This window comes from Nicotiana tomentosiformis, chromosome 8 (assembly GCF_000390325.3).
Source record: "Nicotiana tomentosiformis chromosome 8, ASM39032v3, whole genome shotgun sequence".
Taxonomy (NCBI): domain Eukaryota; kingdom Viridiplantae; phylum Streptophyta; class Magnoliopsida; order Solanales; family Solanaceae; genus Nicotiana; species Nicotiana tomentosiformis.
Genome location: NC_090819.1, coordinates 86,476,475 through 86,498,277, shown reverse-complemented (window position 1 = coordinate 86,498,277; position 21,803 = coordinate 86,476,475). Strand labels below are relative to the sequence as shown.

Sequence of the window (21,803 nt, the reverse complement as noted above, 5' to 3'; positions counted from 1 at the left end):
CATACTTGCACTTGCAATATCTTCTGCTGCTCCACGCTTTGATCTTGAAGTGATTGTTCTACCACTTGTTGGCCAGCTCTCTTTTCATTCAAAAACTCCCTAGCATCCCCTTTTAAAGGTTCTACACAAGTCATCTGGTCCATAGGTAGCAGCTCATGCTCTGCCCTGTTCTCCTTCTCAGTGCGACCACCTTCATTAGCCTTAGCCATCATCAAACGACATGAAATATCTTCATGTTTTTCACCATCTCGCTTTTGCCCAGCATTAGCCACAACCAAGTCTCCATTAACCTTTTCAACCATAGTAGCACTCTGCTGTCCTCCATCAGGTTGCAAACTCAACTGTTGCACACCAATGTTTCTATCTTCTTTTGAAACATCATCCACCAGCTGGCCAGCTCTTTTGGCATTAAGATATTCCCTAGCATCTCCTTTTAATTTCTCAACACTGGACATGTCTTCAACATAGTTCCCAACATCCTCGATCTTTTTCTTTAGAAGCACACGGCATACCTCTTCTTCATGTCTTTGGCGCTTACAAAAGGTACAATAACCTGGAAGATTATCATATATGACCTCTTGAAACACCTCCACAACCTTACCGGATGCATTATCAGCGTGTTGAAGACGAATACGCTTTGGCAGTTTATCTACAAGATCAAGAATAACCTTCACCCTAGCAGTGCTAGGTCTAGATTTCACCTGTGTCGCTTTGTCTATAGCGATTGGTTTACCCACTGCCGATGCTATTGATAGCAAGGATTTTCGAGCAAATAATTCTGGAGATAAGTTTGGTAATGAAATCCAAACTGCAGCCTTTGTCGTTTCCTCCTTAGGGTTGAATCCAACAGTCCAAGGGAATACCCTATACTGATGTTCTTCGCCACTATGCGAAAAATAATTCACTGCTCGTGCTAATGCGATGTCAAAATCCTCAGACTGATCTAGTCTAAATAGAATTTGACGGGGGGCTAGATGACCAACCAAACAATGACCCTTGATACCTAGAATTTTTGGCAGTAGGGTTCTTAAAACCTGTAACTCCAGCGCTCGTGGGGATAACTTCAGCACGACTACTTGATGCAGTCCTTCTTCAACAGCGAAAGTGTGTCTTTCCTCCATTGTAAATTGTATGGTAGGTTCTCCGTGAACAATTTGGACAGGTTTTAAAATTAGTTTCGTCGAGTTTGAGGCAGATTGGTTTGCAAACAATTGCGAAGCATAGGATTATTGAACCTTGTTGTTAGGGACGTGCTCGCTAGGATTTTGATTGGACTCTCCCACAGCTTGGAGCTGGGGAGAGACGATGGCAGCCATGGATGCTCAAATCGCCACCATGTCACCCTAGAGAGAGGAGAGAGGAGATACCGTCTTTTAGTAGCTCAGCCGTTTTTTTTTTTGAATTAAGAAACACCCCTTTATATAGAGAGGACCTAAAAAAGAGGGAAATAAATTTCTAAACTAATTTAAACAACAAATCCAATTACCTTGAGAAAAGAAAAAATATTAGTAAAGTAACTTCAACAATCTTAGGAAAAGAAAAACATAACCTTAACTACCTAGAAAAATAATAAATTTAGTATCAAAATATATAGAAATAAGTTAAAACTAATTTATGATAGAATCTTGAAAGTCCCAAACCAATCATGGATAGGATCTTGAAAATGTTGAAGGTAACTTGCAAGCAACTTGGCATCAACTTGTACCCAACTTCTATCACGCCTATTGAACCTTTCTTGTGCAGCAAGTAAGTCTTTTTTATGTTATAAAAACGTGACTTTGTGTAGGACTTATTGAGTTGCAAGTTTGGACATATTTTTAGGTGCCAAATAGGTCCAATAGTGGCCTGATTTGGACCTTCTTTAGAGGATGTCTCTTGGGATCTAATCAACCTCTTCTTGGCCATGAATTTGGACTATAAAATAATTATAATACCTAGACAACTCATATACTTTATACTTGAGCTCTCCATCCCAATTAACAACTTCTAATGACCTTGTTTTGCAATTCTTTAGCTTGACATCTTTTTAAAGGCCCTTTTTGAGATTCCAAAACTTCATTCTTGTCCGTGATTAGATTTGAGCTTCCTAGAACGGTATCACAAATAGACGTTGCCTATGATTAAGTATCAAACACTAGTATTTCACCACTTATTGCACATTTATTAGTCACTGACAACAGCCATAGTCATGTCACATATCAGCATCCCTTTCTTCCCCATCTACCACGAGGATTGAAACGACACAAAAATCCAGACTGTAAAGGAGAAGGGCTCGAGGGGGCAGTTGTGAAAGTTGAGCTGATCGGGTTTTTTTCGTTCAAGCGAAGGTCCAGAAGAAGAACGAAACAAAAGTGGGAAGATCCAACTTAATTTCCTTTAGGTAGGAAAATCAGTTAATAAAATGTGTCTTCTTCCTTCCTTTATCCGCAATCCAGATTCAGTAATCTACTCGTGGAACTCGATAATGAATCCTGGTTGAATAAGCAGCTTAACATTAGAACCCAGCAACTGAGTCTTCTATACATTTCGAAACTTTCTAATTATTCTCAAACGCGCAAGGTAAGGTAAAACCTTTGGGAGGTCCTTCTGTTTATCTTTTAACTTTTCACTTTTTCTTCCAAAGTCACTTCGACGTTCCCTTCCCAGATCAGCTTCCAGTATGACTAATGTAACATCTGATGCCAGCCAAAGGATATCTCTTCGGCCAAATAAATTTGCCCAATTGACTCGTCAAAGATGTTAAAAATACCTAGGCAGCAGTGACAATTGTCCGCCATATTCACTAAAGCACCCATCGCCAAATTATATATTCACAAAATTGCGTATCAATTCTACAAAGAGCTGCGGAAATTTATGATGTGAGATGTATAACTACAGCATAATCAACAAATGTGCTTCATGATGGAACAATCTCTCCTGTTACCCATCTGCTTTCCCTCTCGGCTGAAAATTTTCTGCCTCATACATCAAACAGGATTTTAAGTACAGCTACAAAGAAAAAAACCGACTGCTTCTGTTTGCATGATATATCTATGAAGCTTTGTGCGGAGATACACATACCATTAAAGGGGTCAATCATGACTCAAACAATAACTAAATTCTGCCTTAAATGAACTGTCACTTATATCTTTAACAACTAAACCACTTGTTGCACATTAAGATGATACAAAAAAGAGAGGCAGTCCAACAGAAAGTAGAACCAGAAGGTTCAGAACCTCAAACTGTGCCAAGGCTCAACGAGCAGCTCCCACGCATTATTTCTTTGTTTGAGAGATAAACTTGGTTAGGACATAACAGTCTGGTGGAGTAATGTTTGTGTAATAGTTTTGGACTGTATTGGTAACCTCAAAACCAAATTTCTTGTAGAAGTTGATGGCATCTTCATTACTTGTCTGTACATGCAAGTAAATCTCTTTGATATTCTGCTTTGTACAAAGATCAAGCACGTGATTTAACAGCTTTGTACCTGCACAGTATGAGAAACATGATGAATACATAAGAGTTCAATTATAGTGACATATCAGGAGAAAGTGCAGATCAGTTGAATTCTCTGCAGCTACTCAGCTACTCATCTTCAGAAAGAATAGTTCAATACCTTTTCATAAATCTCAGATTTTAGCTGCTGCATTTTAACAGAAAATTCAAAGACCAAAAGAAAAGATACTGATACTTAAAAAAAAGGATTAAGAAAAATGATATAGTGAAGTATGGGGGTTCTATCAATTACACAAATGTTCTGTGGTAAACATGAAAGGGAAAGAGGAAAGTTTAGTGTTAAAATTCACTCTGAACAAGGTGGGCAAGATAAGCTGATCACTTACCAATTCCTAGACCACGATATGGAGCTAAAACACCCAAAGTCATTATGTAAATACGAACAGCTCCACCTTCCTTCTTCTCAAGTCGACATGCAACTGAGCCTACACAAATGTCACTATAATATGCTGCAGGAAAAAAAATAATCAAAACAGGTCAGATATTTGAAATATCCAAGATTATACAGAGGAAAGATGATACCAGACAGAGGAAACAGGTCACCTTCTCATACTATAGGGACACCCCCCCACCCCCCACCCATTAAAACAATAATCAAATGACAAATCATTATCTCTACCACTTGCAGAAAAAGTTTATCAAGTTGAACTTTGCTCCAAAAGGTGAGGTATGATCACTAAATATCCATACTACTTTCTCTATTGACCCATAAGGAAGAAGTGTAATCCAATAATTTCACATGCTTCTTTTATTTCTCTCATTTAAGCAAACAATGTTCTTCAAGAACTTTTTAGGAAGTGGTCATCATACATTGTTATTTGATTCTATAATAATCCTAACGAGGAGAAGAACTGCATCTTTAACTTGCCATTGTTTCAAATGAACAGCCGATCATGCTTCAAGCAACAATTATTACTGTACTTATTTATGTTAAATGAACACGCTCACTGTCATTTGTTAATTTATATTCCTCCATTAAAGGGCGTGTTTTGTGAACTATAGTACCAAAGCTTGCACAAGACCTAGTTACTGGAAACTTTAATAGAGAGTCAATCACACAATGCTCAAGAGCATCAGATCTTACTTTTAAGGTAAAAGTTCTCCACTTTATAAAGAAACTGTTTAAGCGAATTAAAGGGTCCATTGCAAGATAGCTCCCCCCAACACCCATGGAAATTTAAAGGAAAAAAATAATATGTACAATCCATAAGCAGATATTCACATACTCCCTCTGTTTCAATTTATGTGAACCTATTTGACTGGGCACGGAATTTAAAAAAAAAAAGAGAAAACTTTTGAACTTGTGGTGTAAAATGAGGCACATATATTTTGTGTGACTATAAATCATTGCATAAGGTAAATAGTTTCCAAATATGGAAAGGGATTAATCTTTTTGGCACCGACTAAAAAGGAAATAAGTTCACATAAATTGAAATGGAGGGAGTAATATTTTTCAAATAAAAATAAGGTCTTCTTATTCTTATACTTCACTACTTGAACAACAAGAAACACGATGGGCATTTCATAGCATGTCATGAGCACTGCACTAAGGGGGAACAGATGTCTGGAAAATATTAATATGATGTTGCAGCTGTATATGCATTCGGATAAGTTGAGATTTCTGAGATTGCAACAATTTGGTGGTAAAGACATAGACAACTACATCAGATTTCAACCCAAGCTAATCTAGCAAATGGAGAAGAGAAAGATCAAAGTATCAGCCATACAAAACCAAATGTATCAAGCATCAGGTGCCCTAACAGATATGATACAATAAAATGGTTCCTTTTTTTCTTAATCTTTTGGAGATATAAGTTTATCCAAATATTCCAGAGGGCAAAACTACAAAATCAAGCAAAAATTTCAGTTGGATTCTAATAGGATTCAGGAAAAATAGGAATTCGACATAGTGCAAAAAGATAGTCTAGCAATCAGTGGTCAGGCATAGGGCAGTCGACTGCAGCAATCGACCATCTTTGAGCAACAACAAAAAGAAGGACCATTTCCACTTTTGACCCATCCTTTGTCCCTTGGAGAGTCCTCTAACCACTTAAACCTAGAACTCGTGCAGGGTAAAGCTCCATACTACAAACCCCAGTTTTGTTCCCTTTTATGGAGCTAGACTTGAGTTGTTGCACCAGATACACAACATTCTCTCTTCATTTGTCATCTTCCTCTCCCATCCTTTGTCTCCTGAATGTCCTCCATTTGCTTCTTGATTCCTTCACTTCCTACTTTGGGCATAGACTCAAAACCTGCTATTACTATTACTACTATTATTAGACTCCGATTGTGTCCCTATTCTTATAAATACTACATAATCCAGAAAAGAGGAAAAATACAAGAGAAAGATTTCCCTGAACGTCTGACCTTCAACGTGCTTGTGACAAACTGGAGCCAAATAGGTTTACCTTCTAAATTCTGCATTGAATCTATTTACCTTGGCTTACTTGCCATCATAAGCACCAACCATGGATATTACTCTTACCCTGTCTTTTCCAAGGACACTTATCGTTGCTTTTTTATGAGGGTTCTAGTTACCGAAGCTTAATGTTGGAAACTGGCATCAAAATAACAGCATGAAAAATTAAAATATAGAGTTCAAAACTTCAAGTTACTCATTTGAACTTCTCCCTTGAAAACAGAACTGATTAGATTAATTTGATAGAATATACACAATACCTCATTTTGATGTAGCGGAGTGAATTGTGGTGCATGTCGTGCATCAGCTAGTTTCTTTGCTATGTAAGAGAAGCATGGCAAAGTTAGCTTCCAGAGTGGATCTTATATAAAGAGCTCCAAGCTGATATATATTTTATCCTCTCAATTGTATGTTAGCATGAATATCTTAAATCATAAACACAACTTAGAACCATCCATAAAACCATGAAATAATACCAGTGCCAATAGAAACACATTGAATTAACATCAACCCTCAAAACACCCAACACAAATCACCACAACTACTACTAATCCAATACTAATATGAAATACTAAACACTAACACTATTTACAGGAAGAATGAAAGAGATTCCATTTCAAATAGCATTGAACATAAACACACAAAAAAACTTGACTAGCAAGAACACAAGCAACAGCCGAAGCAGCACCAAATAGAGATTAAAAAAAGAAGAAGAGAAACATCAGAATATTCTCGACCTCCAGATACACCAGGCAGTAGGATTCACATAACTGATTCATTCACGTCAAAGTTTACTCCAACACTATCAAATTAATCCTCGAAACAGAGAGATAGACTTCGGAAATTCCAGAAAACCCCAGAAATGAAAACGAACCTAGCTTAGTGAAATCACCAGAGGCAAGGGCATCGGAGTAGTATTTATGATTGTAACGAATAGGGAAGAGTGCAGTGTTGATCTTCCTCAGTTGCATCATGTTCTTGTCTCTTACATTGTCCAATGAGATGATCACTTCACGCCCTGCACCCATTTGTGTGTTGTTGAGAGTTGAGACTCGAGACTCGAGAGATTGGACAGTATAAGGCGCAAAAGGGTATGTGCATTTGGCGTTGGAAGAAGAAAATGATATTGCGACAAAACGATATCGTAATTAGGTGGAAAATTGGTATTTTACTCTTGTCAGAGTGGAGTGGTCCTAACATGTAAGGCGCATTTATTACTGTTATATTGGGCTGGTCCTAAACTTCAATAAAAAATGAAAAAAATTTCTAGTATTAAAGAAGTCAATTTATTGAAATGAAATTGGTCCAAACAGTGGGAGCTGGATAGCAAGAATTATGAATTTTGAATCCAAATTAATGCTTAATTGTTGTAATCTCAGTCCAATAAGTAAAATCTGTACAAAATTTTCATGTAAATTTCTAACGGTAATGAAAATTTTATATATTTCTTCAATACCTTTTAATTAAATTGATAATGAAAATTATGCAATTTCCACCACTATTCGCACGTGCACAAGGTATCTTCATTGTAATATTCTTCCGACACGTGTCCACGTTACATTTTCATCTGAGTAGAGGAGCAAACAAGGTATTTGCACAGAAGAGAAAGAAAGGAAATGGGAAAACCAAAGGCAGTGATAATTGGAGGAAGCATAGGAGGTATATGCAGTGCACATGCTCTGATCAGAGCAGGTTGGGAAGTGGTGGTTCTTGAGAAAACTCCAGCACCTCCAAGTGGTAGCCCCACTGGTGCTGGTCTTGGACTTGACCCTTTCTCTCAGCAAATCATTCAATCTTGGCTTCAACAATCCCACCTCCTTCAACAAACCATCTTGCCTCTTACAGTTGATCAAGTAAGTATACATCAAGAATCCCATCATTTTTTTTTAACAAGTTAGCATATTTTGCTCTATTTACTAGAGAGTAGCTATTTGTTTTTACAGTTAGCTGATTGTATGTGTTTGCTGTTTTCTTTTTTTCTTTTTGGGGGGTTTTTCTGTCTGCTTTATAAGATACTGTTGCAATAGTTTTTTTTACCCTGTTCCATCAATAATATAGTCATATAATTTCATAAAGTTCAAGAATTCAATTTTTTTAGTTAAATTAATACTTTTATTTGCTGTTTTGTTTGTTAAACCAAAATTTCAACTATTAATTTATATTTCAAATTAAATTAACAATCTTAAATTTTATACCATGTCAAGTAGTGTCAGATAAAATGAGCCAACCGGGAAAGTATTATTTACAGTATAAGATGCTAATAGTCAATAATTTAGGACTTTTCTTGAAAGAGTTAAGGAAGGCTTGAGTCCTATATATTTTTTTTGAAATGGTAAGGTATTATAGAAAAAGAAATTCAGCACTAAGAGAGTGCTGTGGTTACATCCCAGAAAACAACAAAAAAAGAAAAGAAAACACTCTGTGTCTATACAAAAGACTCAATGAATTCTAGAAGGATTTCACTATCATCTATCCAATCCTGTTTACACCAAAAAGATATCAACAAAATGCAGTCTGATTTGATCTTCAAGAATGAATTCTCCTGTCCTTCAAAGCATCTCATATTCCTTTCTTTCCATATGCACCACCAAATAGTTGCTGGTATTGTATTCCAATCCTTCTTCATTTGCTTTGACATTCCTTTTCTATTCCAGCATGACAGTAACTCAGCAGTAGTGCTTGGCATCACCCATTTAATTCCCACAATGTTCAAAAATAATTGCCACAATTGTGTGGCAGCTTTGCAGTGTAAGAATAGATGGTTGATAGTTTCTGTCTCCTCTTTACACATGTAGCACCTGTTAACTAATTGGAATCCCCTTCTTTGTAAGTTGTCCTGAGTTAAACAGGCCTTCTTAGCCACCAACCATTCAAAACAACTAACTTTCATAGGAGCTTTCGACTTCCAGATTTGCTTTCAGGGACCAATAAGAAACTGATTTACTTCTTTCATTAAAATGTTGTAACATGTCTTTACAGTATAAACCCCTTTGCTGTGTCCTCTCCATATCAAACGGTCTTCATTACTGGTTAGGCTTACCGATGTAGGTAGTATACTGAAGAATTCAGCTACCTCATTTAGCTCCCAGTCATTAATGTCTCTTCTGAATTTTATATTCCAGCTATTGTCTTCCCAACATCATGCTACAGTGAATTTTCTGTCGAGTACCAATCTGTATATTACAGGGAAAAGTTCTCTGAGAGGTAGATGACCCAACCATTTATCTTGCCAAAAGGAAATCTTCCTTCCATTACCTATCTTGAAATCAATATGCTGTGAGAAAACTCCCCACAAGGAGTCTATGTTCCTCCAGATACTAATTCCTTGTGAAAAGGGACCTCTGTTGGTGCACCATACATTCGAAAGACCAAATTTCTCTGCTATTACTCTCCTCCACAAAGTGTCGGCTTCTGCACTAAATCTCCAAAGCCACTTCATTAAAAGGCTTCTGTTTTGTATCCTTACGTTCTTAATGCCCAAACCTCCTTGTTCCTTAGTTGCAGTGACAGTTTTCCATTTGACAAGATTAATCCCTTTGTTTTCTTTATTGCCCTGCCATAAAAATTCCCTTCTTAGCTTGTCTATTTTCTTCTCCACTTTGGATGGCATGAGAAATAAGGACATAGTGCATGTGGGAATTGAATCCAATACACTGTTAATTAATATCAATCTTCCCCCCAAAGAAAGGTATTGTTTCTTCCAGTTAGCCAATCTTTTTTCACATCTATCCACCACTCCTTGCCAGATAAATTCAGATTTTGCTTTTGCCCCCAGAGGCATACTAGGTAACTTGTAGGAAGAAACTCTGTTTGGCACCCTAAAACTGCAACAACACTATGCAAATCTTGAACTGTGTTCACTGGAATTATTCTGCTCTTGTTCCAATTGACATGAAGTCCTGAAACTCCTTCAAACACACATAGAATCAGTCTCAAATATCTCAATTGATTCACCTCTGGTTCACAAAAAATAAGGGAGTCATCAGCATAGAGAAGATGCGAAATAGAGAGGCCCTGGTCCTGTCTGCATTTCACTCTGAAACCACTGATCCAGCTTTCAGAAACTGCAAAATTGATCATATTACTAAGTCCTTCCATTACCAACAAGAATAAGAAAGGAGAAATGGGATCTCCTTGTCTAAGGCCTCGTTGGGAAGCGAAGAAACCCTGTGGAGAACCATTTATAAGTACAGAGAACCTTACTGTGCTGATACAATACCAAATCCAATTCAACCACTTCCGGTCAAAGCCTAAAATCTTTGAGGACCTTCAGCAAGAAATTCCAGTTCACTTGATCGTATGCCTTCTCAATATCAAGTTTGCACATTATACCTGGTATCTTCTCTCTTAGCCTAGTGTCGAGACATTCATTAGCGATTAAAGATGCGTCCATGATTTGCCTCCCTTTCAAGAATGACATTTGATTACTTGACAATAATTTAGGCATTACCTTTTTCAACCTCTCGGTAAGGACTTTAGCCACAATCTTGTAGAAACTACCAATTAGACCAATAGGTCTGAAGTCTTTCAATTCTCTGGCCGCCTTCTTTTTAGGGATAAGAGCTATAAATGTGGCATTAAAGCTCTTCTCAAACTTCTCTTCCTGATGAAAATATATAAGGGCCTCCATAAAATCGTCTTTCAAGCAATTCCAACATTTCTGAAAGAACCCCATAGTATACCCATCCGGCCCTGGAGCTTTATCACTAGCGCATTGCTTTATTACTTCCAGAACCTCCTCCTCTTCAAATGGTCTATGTAGCCAAATATTCTCTTCATTTGTGATCTTAGGAGCTCCTCCTAAATTGATTGTAGGTCGCCAAGTTTCACTCTCCGTATAGAGCTTTTCATAAAAACCCAAAACTTCATTTTTAATCTCCACTGGATCCTCTAATGTTGTCCCATCCACTTCTATCGTATCAATATGATTATTCCTTTTATGGGAATCTGCCATTTTCTGAAAAAACTTTGTATTCCTATCACCCTGCTTTAGCCACAAACATCTTGACTTCTGCCTCCAAGATATCTCCTCTGATTTTGCTATATCTTCCATCTCCATTTGGATATTGGCCTTCTCCAGTAATTCAGCTTCTGTCAGGTCTCTGTTGTCCATTAACCTGTCCAAATTCAAAACTCTCTGCAGCAGCTCTTTCTTCCTCACTACATAATTACCAGCAGCTTCTTTGCCCCATTCTTTCAATTTTTGTTTGACCAAGGTCAGTTTTTTGGCAAGTCTGAAATCAGGTCTACCTGTCACCACAAAAGAGGACCACCAGTTATCAATCATCTACCTGAAACCTTCTTTTTCTAACCACCAATTTTCAAATTTGAAGTAGCTACTATTCCTCTCCCAATCTCCACATTGAAGTAGCAATGGTACGTGGTCTGATATGAGGTTTGGTAGGATAGACTGTTTTATCGATCTAAACTCCTCGTCCCATTCCACTGAGAACATAAAACGATCAGTTCTTGAAGCTGCTGTATTGTTATCCCCTTGAGTCCAAGTATACCATCCACCAAATAAAGGTGGGTCTATTAGCTCCAGTTGTTCAATGCACTCTGAAAATTTCAGCATCTGTCTGGTTCTTCTTCTATTTGATTTCCTCTCCCCCACAAATCTAGTTATGTTGAAGTCTCCACAAATAACCCAGGGTCCAGGAGATAATCCCCTGCCCGCTGCAATTTCCATCCATAAATCTTCCCTATATCTGCCTTTATTTGGCCCGTAAATTCCAGTTAAAGACCAATTGAAATTTTCCAGCAGATTCTCAAATTGTACTGTAATCATGTAATTTCCAGCAGCTACAGAAGCCCCTTTCCATACTCTCTTATCCCATAATACCAAAATTCCTCCTTTGGTTCCATCAGCCTCCAAGAACACATAATCCACCCACCTACCTGGCCAAATGTCGCTAATAACAGACTGAGAGATGGTATTCAATTTGGTTTCCTGGAAACAATAAATATCAGCCCTCCACTCTAACAGCAACAATCTCAGCATCCTTCTTTTGTCCGACCTGTTGAGTCCTATATATATGACTATATATGTATAATGGTAGTTTCATTACCAGCTTGCACCTCGACTAATCCATTTGGCAGCCTGCTACACCCACAAGAATAGGTGTTGGATAATCCTGCCCGCCAAAGTTGGAGCAAATGGGTTCACGTTTAGTGTTGTACTCCTGTATGAACTTAAGATTTCCATGTTGTTACTCCTATACCTCAACCACTCAGCGATTCCTTTTGTGATCTGGCTAGTAAAAGATAGAGAGGGGTGATATTTCCATAAGTGAATTAACACCTTGTGTCATGAAAGAATCATCATATGCCCCTCTATTTAATTGTCTTTATAGTATGGAAGGGAAAAACTGGAAGCGGTACTATGGTCGGTACTATGGTACTCTTTCAACAAGTGATGAATAATGTCTTATGGACTTTAAATGATCATTACGGAGTATGTTTTGGTGTATGCTTAGCTTTAAGTTGTTCATCATCGGCCTGCAATGTCAACACTCACGACAAAAATGTTTTTTCAGTCAATAACTATAATTCTTGAAACATTTGATTCTGAAAACTTATGGGCATCACAGCAGAGTCTCACTTATAAACTGAGGTACAAGAGAAACCAGTAGAAAATCTCTTTTTAGAGATTAGCTAAAGTGTGAATACTTGTAAGAATAGTTCTTTTATTAGTCCAGGGATTTGGAACATGAAAGGAAGGTAGGACAATCGGTTCTGCGGTAGCAAACATGAGGAACTATGCATATTTTTTAAATTGGTAATGTGAGGGACCATATTTACATTTCATACTATGAGTTAAAAAGATACTGATCCTATTTTGATGTCTTCTTTCCCATGGTTAATATGCGTAAATTTATAGTTAGAAGTTAACATTGAAGTGAGTTGTTGGCATGTTTAATGTCTATCTGCATTTAGCACTTGATTTAAGATACACATAAGCAAATGATTGCAATTCTTCCTTCACTGGAAGGCAATGAAATCTACTCCCAATGATCAATGGCGGTCCAGAATTTTGCGCAGTGGGTTTAGTTGGAGATGACAGTCGCCGAAAATACGGGAAGCATCAGGTACGACAAGTGGTCGTAACTTTAGCCTACTGTTTGCACATCCACACTTCTTGGACACACATGCGTCTGCACTGCTAGTGATGTGTCTAAGTTTTCAATCGCGAATTAGTTGAAATTTTGGAATAAATCAATTTGGATTTTCATCCCGCCCTCATTCATGAACTTATGGTCTACTACAGAACCAGGCAACTGATGGAGAAACAAAAGTGAGCCGGACGTTGGCAAGGGATGAACATTTCAATTTCAGAGCAGCTTATTGGGCTGATCTCTATAGCCTTTTGTATGGTGCACTACCTCTAGATATTGTTTTCTGGGGTTATTTGTTTCTCTCCTTTTCCATGTATGATGATAAATCAAAAGTGAGAGTCGAAACTAAAGTTCTTCAAACGGGCATTACAATTGACATTGTTGCTGATTTGCTTATTGCTGCTGATGGTTGTCTGTCTTCAATCAGACAAAGTTTCCTTCCCGGCCTTAAACTGAGGTTAGTATATAAAGTCAACTAATGTTCTTCTTTTCCTGGTTTTTAATCGAGGAAAAGCAACAGTTTGGTGCTTTTAACAACACTTATTTTCTGGTAGATATTCAGGTTACTGTGCATGGAGAGGGGTTCTTGATTTTTCCGATAAGAAACACTCAGAAGCCATTATTAGCCTTAAGAAATTGTATCCAGATCTCGGGGAATGCCTGTACTTTGACCTGAGCTCTCGAACTCATAGTGTATTTTATGAGCTATTGAACCAGAGGTTCAATTGGATATGGTACATTAATCAGCCCGAACCAAACCTCAAGGTATGAGTTTGTCAAATGCAGTGACACGGTTGCTAAAGTATTGTCAATCATGAATTAATGTTCAGATTTACGCTGATACGAGAGTTTAGTTGTGGGTTGTGATAAGCTGATGACCAGTGTAAAATAATTAAATAATCAATTACTCCTTCTGTTTCAGTTTATTTGGCATAGTTTGGCTGAGCACGAAGTTTAAGAAAAAAATGATTGACTTTTGAAACTTATTCTTAAAACATACCATAACATTTGTGTGGCTATAAAAAACTTGTCATTGAAGGTAAGATGGGAAGTTAAGTTAAATAGTTTCCAAATTTAGAAAGCCACTATGCTTCTTGGAACGGATTAAAAAGGAAATGCTGCCACATAAACTGGAATGGAGGGAGTATTATGAATCCTCTTATTAAGTATTGGAATGATGGACCTGTATAAAGCAAAGTGATATAGAGGATTCATATAGCTAATCACAATAGATTTGAAATCAAGACGTGGTTGATTGATTTAAAGTGAACGTAGAACTGTTGTTCATCATGAATGGATCAACATGTTCCATTAGATCAGATAATGATTGGAAACTAGGAGAGTGAATGGAGGTTTGCAGGAACACTTTTGCAACCACATATCTGATATACAATCGAAGATGGAAGTACAACACATTTTGAGTGTTCACTAGTGGGGGAGACAAGGGGACTTTGAAGTTTGATATCTTTATGTTTTTTTTCCTACAACAGTAATTTGAGTGTTGTCCATTTTTATTGAAAGTATTAATTCTGAAAACCAATAATCTGTATTGAAATTCAGGGGAATTCTGTGACCATGAAGGTTAACGAGAACTCGATTCAGAACATGCATGAAGAAGCTGAGAAGACTTGGGCTCCTGAATTGGTCAGGGTAATTAAAGAAATTAAGGAGCCTTTCCTAAATGTGATATATGATTGTGATCCTTTGGAGCAAATTTTCTGGGACAAAGTAGTGTTAATTGGAGATGCAGCTCACCCTACTACTCCTCATGGTTTGAGAAGTACAAACATGTCAATATTGGATGCAGCTGTTTTAGGCAAATGCTTAGAGAAGTGGGGAGTGGAAAAACTAAACTCTGCCCTCGAAGAGTATCAGTCCATTCGGCTTCCAGTCGCCACAAAGCAGGTTCTACATTCAAGGAGACTAGGTCGCATTAAACAAGGTTTATCACTTTCAGATCGTCTGTCCTTTGATCCAAAAACTACAAGTGCAGAAGATTGTGAAGAGCTTCAGCAGAAAAACATGCCTTATTTCAATGATATTCCTTCCATATTGAAGTAACATCACTGGTTTTTTATTGTCTGCATGATTAAGCCTCGAGCATTTTGTATATTTGTTCAAGTTGCCTAGGAGTGTGTGTATTCCGATGCACCCAATGTATAGCAGCAGAGTTATTGTTTAATCTGTTTAGAATTTACGACCTCATGAATGTAGTGAACTGCAAATAAAGTTGATACTGGACAGTAAATAAAATTTTCTATCATTTCCTAAACACGCAGAGTTATCGTCATTGCTTCTGGAAAAAAATTCAGAACCTCATGTATGATATGATATGAAATGTAAGTGAAGTTGATAGTCAGTTCACATAATTCAACATGTATCAACAGACATTAAGCTTGATTTTCACTGTCATTTGTTTCCTCTGTATGTGTAGGTAAGTAATTAAAATCTCACATCTAGCAGGTTAGAAATTCACACAAATTAACAAATGTTTCCCCTTTAGCACACTTGGTGTAGTATATGTTAATTTGCTGTTATATTAACCAAGAATATGAAACCTTATAAGGGTTGCCCAACTGTCGGCAAGATTTTTTGACGCCTGTCTCAAGAAAAGACTCGTGCCTGCTGCACTTGGAGTAAGTATTGCAGACCTTAAAAAAAAATTATAAGTGTCTTATCTCTAACAAATTAAACTTTTAAATGAGATGGTTCTGATCTTCGATACGTTTTTCATTTAGCAAACTTGGTGTGACCTTGTTAATTTGTTATTAAATGGACAAAGACGAGAGCTTTCTAAAACAACATAAAAGACATTATAAATTGTAATTGATAGTACTTTTCGTATAGTTTTAAATATCAAGATATAAATTTATAAATTTAAATAAGAACCACTACTAATTTAACTCCGATTATTGATAAAACCAGACTTCAGTTAAAGGTGTCAAACAAATTGGATGGAGGAGATACATTTTTTCCCGTTCAATATGAATTTTTGTATGCTGTTAGTGAAGAGGCGCAAAAAGGATTTCCACTTTCAGTATAGTGAACCACCTTTAAGAATTAGGGGCAAATAACCTGTTAGAAAAGGAGGGAATTTCGGTTCTTAAAAGCATGATGAGAGGCCAAGCCTATTCTGAAGTATTAACAAGCACATAAACATATGTAAAGGAAAAATTCAGCACTCCAGTTTTCAACTAATTCACGTTCATGCACAATTCTGTACACATCACTGTAACTACATGCAGGAATTTATTAAGTCTCAGCCGCTATCCGCACATAAACAATATTCCCTTGCTGAGAATAAGTACAAGCAGCACTCTCAAGAAACAATACCTTATTAAGTAATTTTTTCTCCGTTCGAGTACAGTAAGAATACAACAGTGTAAATGACATATCGGTTGCAGGTCAGACATGACCTAGCTTATGTCAATTTCATTCAGCTGAATGCAATGGGAAAACCAGAACCTCCTCAATTAACACTCCTACCAAAACTTACATGAATAAACCATAGGCGAGAGAGCAAATACATCTCTCAAATGGCACAGATGACTATGCTTTTGAAGGCCATGTTGCTTGAGCTGACATGATTATTCCCACAATAACTCCAAACAATCCCAATGCACTACCAAAAATCTCAATGACAAGAATCTTGACGAAAAGGTTAGAATTTTGTGCATCTGACAGTGCGCAGCTGCTACCAATAATCCCTACGCAGAGCCTGTTAAAGGAATATTTATGAAGATGGTTAAGTGAAACAAAAGAAAACTCTGTATGCAAACAAGCTTCTTTAATAAGAAAAATTGACAAACCCGCAAACAAGGTTGGCAAAGCCCACAATAATTCCAGAGGCAAATATTGCATATCCTGCTCGAAGGGACTCCGGCGCATATATCTTTGATGCTGGGACACTCTCTAATTTTGTTTGCAGAATAATTGCCACTATAACACCATATATAGCAACGGCTTCACAGAAAATCACACTACAAGAAACAAAGATAAGTTAGCCTTTTGCTTCAGTATGAGAAGGACAAATCACATGTATCCAACGACCATAGGTTTGTTTCAATTCTTTGGAACTATTAAACGATGAGTCGGGCAGTAGTGTACTTTGAGAATGTGCACAAAATACAGTTGAATAGCACGCTGCCAGCTTATTGTATAGTTTAGTCCCTAGGAGCTTTTGGGTTTGTAGATTAGGTGAGATAAGGGGATTTTAATTATAATCCAGAATTTTGGTCCATAATTTGTGTTAATGATAAATTAGCTAGTATTGAAGTGAAATGATCCTGAATAGAGTTGAATGAACAAAAAGAATTTCCACAGTCAACCACGACTAACTTGAGATTGAGGTTGATTAATTGATTAGATTAATTTTGAATTTGGGACTGAGGAGGCAATTCAAATCCCCTCTTCATGATAATTCCGTACGTCCGGCCTATACAGATAATATGAGCATTGCAAGTATTACAATCTATGACAAGCTCACTAACAAATGTTTTTGCCATAATTCAGCGCTATTACAGCTCTACCATATCCTGTCCAATCCCTGAAGAACTCAAAGCTCAACTAACACAACAAACTAAGAGATTAGTAGAACCTCTACATCCACGTAGATGACTGCTAGGAAGTACAGGAAGCTTGAGTTTGAATGTCTAGCTTTATCAAAATACACGTGAAGGAGAGACATCAATGCCATCAGAAGTTATGCTAATTCCGTGGAGGTATGCGAAGATACTAGCATAAGATGACACCTAAGTATAGTTCTCTTGTGTTTTTTGAAGTTTTGTTACAAGGGTGTCATTAAGTTTAACAGAGCAGCTAATGGAATTTCTGGAAAAGGGAACAATAGACCTGATATTTGTTGAAGGGAAGCCTTGGAGCACAGTAAAGTTGTCTCCGTGTGACCTTAGGTCATGGGTTCGAGCAGTGGAATCAGCCACTAATACTTGCATTAGGGTAGGTTGTTTACATCACATCCCTTTGGGTGTGGCCCTTCCCCGGGTCCTGCGTGAACGCGGGATGCTTTGTACACCGGGCTGCCCTTTTTAAGACCTCATATTTGCAATAGAGAACACAAGATTTTTTGGGTATACTACTTGGGTATGGGAGTTTTCCCAAATTATTGACTCTATTTAAATTATTAAAAAAAACATGATTATTTTCCTTTTCTCCTTTTTTGGTTAAAAGAGGGTTCAACTATGAAAAGAGTGAAGTGAAAGATGGGGAATGTAATTTTCGTAAACTACAAAGGAGACTAAAATGGTCAATAACTACACAAGCACATAAAAAATTTGGGTTATGGAGATAGGTACATGGTGTTAAATCTACAACAAAAGTAGTTAGCTGGAGATCAGGAGTGCTTAGGGTTCTCTATAACCAATACATGTATGAAATTTAAGAGGATAGCAATGAATATGAATATGGTACATGTAAAGAACATTAGCCAATGAATATCAGCTGCTATTAAGTATGAAGAAACAATACAAGACTCCAACAATTAGAAATAATATACTAGAAGTTGTATTCAGATTTTATAGTACGGATAGCGAAATTTGGATCTTGACTTGGTAACTCTATGTTATTAAGTCTGAAGAACTTAGTAGTTATGATATTTGGTAACTCTAACAAGTATGGTAGGGCAACTAGGATACAAAGTGTTGGAGAATCTTGTGTTTTGGTGGTAGCATCTTTAGGTGTTTCTTTATTTCCCTAGACTTGTTTCACAAGGTGAATAATTTCAACGTACATGATTCCTACCCAAGACTTAATTAGGTGTTTGTTTATTGCCCAAGACTGGTTTCACAAGTTTTTTTTTTCCCTTGCTTCATAAAGAAAAAGGTGCACAATGGCTTCTTTTGTCATGTTAAGCTGGCTAGTTATTAAAATTTGATCACAATGATACAAGCACATATACTGAACATAGATATATCTAGACCTATACATTTCCATAATGCATTATGCATGAGGTGAGAATATGATACAATTTATAATATAAATCTGTAATGTGTTCTAAAGATAATTATTTTGTATAACTATTCGTGTGGCTTCCTAATCTCTAGCAATCCAGACTCTACAATTTCACGCAATAGAGCAGGCAGCATATGGTATCCACAATTCAGAAGAAACCTACAAGATTGGGAGCTTGATGAACCCTCAGTCTACTTGAAAGATTGAGGAACTGCATAGCCAATGAATAGACTACAGAGATTAAGATGGGGCAACAAAGCTATGGTTTATACTCTGTCAAAGCAGGATACTCAACCCTGTGTCCAGAATGAGATGGTGGATAACTGGCCATGGAAACTAATTTGGAAGACGAAACCACCTCCAAAGGTGATTTGTTTCAGCTGGACAGCACTCTATGAAGCATGTTTGACCCATGATAACCTCAGCAGAAAGAACATACACATTGCTAATAGATGCTACATGTGCCAACAGAGTATAGAAACCAACAGTCATCTCCTACTGCACTGCTCAGTATATCTGTAACATGTTCTTTTCAGTTTTTGGACTCAGTGGGTCATGCCTGAGAGCAGGGGTGGCAAACGGATGGGTCAGGGCGAATATGGGCGGGTCAAAAGGGATAAATGCAAAAACAGATAAATATTCAACCTAACCCATATCTAATACGGATAGAAAATGGATTAACCGGCGAATAATATGGATATCCAAATTATCCATGACTTCTTGAATATATTCACTTTTGGGAGAATTCCTAGTCTCCCAAACTTGAGAAACCCCCAAATTTGAGTCTTTGCAAATGTAAAAATTTAAATCTATTGGTTATCTATTTTTTAAGTGGATAATATTTATTTGACCCATTTTTTAAAACTTCATTATCCAACCCATTTTCTAGTGGATAATATGGATGGATAACTGCTCTTTTATCCATTTTGCCACCAATACCTGGGAGGATTAAGGATGCCTACACTACATATGCTGGAGTTCATGGAAACTACATATGCTGGAGTTCATGGAAATCTGGTAGATCCATCAGGAAAATCTGAAAAATGATTCCTGCCTTTATTTTTTGGTGTCTGGACATAAAGGAATCGAAGTTGTCTTGATGGAATATCAACTCCTAATCACACTCTCAAGGCTAAGTGTCTTTTAAATCTATATAGCTGGAGTAATCTTTCCCCTATAAACTCCCCTGACACTTGTTTAGACCTTTGTAGCTCCTTATGTTTAGCATAGGGCACATCGTAATGGAGCTAACAAACTCACTTTTGTTCTTACTATCTTTTGTACTATTTGCATCTACTTGATGCCATTAATGAAACCAATTCATCCTCCAAAAAAAGAAAACTATTCCTACAGCTAAAAATTGAGTTACATAGATGTTTCACTCTGTGGGTTATTAAAATAAATTGGTTAAAAGAACCCATTTGAGCTTCTAAGGCACCTATAAATTGGAGTATTTTCATCGGAAGAATAAATACGGAGTCCAACCTACAACAGACAACTCGAGGAGGGATGGACTATATATCAACAGAGGCGGACCTATTTAGGCGGGGTTCAACTAAATCCTTTCTCCTAAAGATTTTTTTTTGATGACCGAGAAATTCGTCTGGGGCCAACCATTAGGACCGACCTCAGGCTATTAAACTCGGAGATACTGGGTCCACCGCTCTACCGTTCTCCAATTAAATAGCAAGCTTAGTTTGCATGGCATAGGGCTCGAACAAACTTCTTCTAAATAATTCCACAGTCTATATGGATATAAATAATATTACTAAAAATAAAACTATGTATAAACGTGTTATTAAAATCCTTCACGCAAGGTTTGACTCCAAAGCAATGATTAAGGAAGACACTAGATTTGTATGAGCTCTGGTGTTTCTATTCCATTAACACCATTTCACTCACTAACTTTCCTTGAACCCCTTAATGAAAATCTTGGTCCACCCCTATTAATATCAGGCTAGTATTTTTTTAAGCAACCAGTGAAACTATTAAAAAAAAAAAAGTTACACTAAATCGAATGAAACATCTCAGGATTCACAAGGAAAACCTTATTACTGCATCTAAGGTAATTCTAACTTACATAAAGAAAGTTCACAAAGAAAATGACTTGAGCCAAAATCGGGAAAGTTGTAAGCCTCTGAAATTACCTAATGAGATTCTTGGAGGTGATGCGAGGAGCTTTGATTGCAGCACCAATCAAACTACTTCCAGTTATGTAAATTCCCCTATCCATAACAAAGTCATAAACTTTAATCAGATTTGGATACCCTTTAAGAAAAAATAACAAAAAAATTAAATCATTTTGCATATAATTAAGAGGGTACCGTACCAAGCGGCACCAAGAACAGAGACGCCAATGGCAATAGCAATGCCGAGAGCGGCAAAAGTGTAAGGTGAGATCTGTAACATTGCTCTTGACCAGGAGCTTGATGCTCCAATCACGGCCATTGTCGACGCTGCTGACATTCTGAATCTGATTCTGCTCCTTTCTCGATCTTGACTCTTGAGATTTCTTCAGTTGGGTGAGAGAAAGAGGGGGGGGGGGGGGGGGGTGGTGAAGAGTAGACAATAATGTGGTGTTGATAACAAGTGAGAAGAGCAAGAAACAAGTAGATTGAAAAAAACAATAGTAATTAAAAGGGATACTTTTATAAATAGTATTTTATTTACGGTAAATGTGTATGACCTATAGTTTGTTTGGCGTATTTTTTTTTCAAAATTAAAGTGTTTGGTCAAGATTTTAAAAAATAAAAGTATTTTTGAGTAGAAGCATAAGCAGTTTTAGAGAAGTAGAAAAAATAATT

The 21,803-nt window shown here is 37.1% G+C and overlaps 3 protein-coding genes across 5 annotated transcripts; 1 reads left to right on the top strand and 2 right to left on the bottom strand.

Annotated features, from left to right (window-relative positions):
* Positions 1-2,939: 2,939 nt before the first annotated feature.
* LOC104107084 (uncharacterized) lies at positions 2,940-7,064 on the bottom strand. 2 transcript variants are annotated; one of them, XM_009615784.4, is made up of 3 exons: positions 6,792-7,064; positions 3,822-3,944; positions 2,940-3,466 (listed from the first exon to the last, which is right to left on the bottom strand). In XM_009615784.4, exons 1-3 carry the CDS (start codon positions 6,943-6,945, stop codon positions 3,255-3,257), a joined length of 489 nt encoding a protein of 162 aa, XP_009614079.1. In that variant the 5' UTR covers positions 6,946-7,064; the 3' UTR covers positions 2,940-3,254. The 2 variants fall into 2 exon arrangements, with proteins under 2 accessions (XP_009614079.1, XP_070038588.1); XM_070182487.1 differs by lacking the exon at positions 6,792-7,064 and adding an exon at positions 4,580-6,147.
* Positions 7,065-7,474: 410 nt separating this feature from the next.
* On the top strand, positions 7,475-15,304 carry LOC104107083 (uncharacterized). Of its 2 annotated transcripts, XM_009615783.1 has the most exons (5): positions 7,681-7,770; positions 12,909-13,005; positions 13,185-13,489; positions 13,587-13,797; positions 14,593-15,304. In XM_009615783.1, exons 2-5 carry the CDS (start codon positions 12,928-12,930, stop codon positions 15,091-15,093), a joined length of 1,095 nt encoding a protein of 364 aa, XP_009614078.1. In that variant the 5' UTR covers positions 7,681-7,770; positions 12,909-12,927; the 3' UTR covers positions 15,094-15,304. The 2 variants fall into 2 exon arrangements, with proteins under 2 accessions (XP_009614077.1, XP_009614078.1); XM_009615782.4 differs by lacking the exon at positions 12,909-13,005 and having other exon boundaries at positions 7,475-7,770.
* Positions 15,305-16,195: 891 nt separating this feature from the next.
* Positions 16,196-21,571, bottom strand: LOC104107081 (V-type proton ATPase subunit c''1). Its single transcript, XM_009615781.3, has 4 exons — positions 21,329-21,571; positions 21,147-21,224; positions 16,842-17,012; positions 16,196-16,750 (listed from the first exon to the last, which is right to left on the bottom strand). The coding sequence occupies exons 1-4, from the start codon at positions 21,463-21,465 to the stop codon at positions 16,582-16,584; spliced, it is 555 nt and encodes a 184-aa protein (XP_009614076.1). The 5' UTR covers positions 21,466-21,571; the 3' UTR covers positions 16,196-16,581.
* Positions 21,572-21,803: the final 232 nt, after the last annotated feature.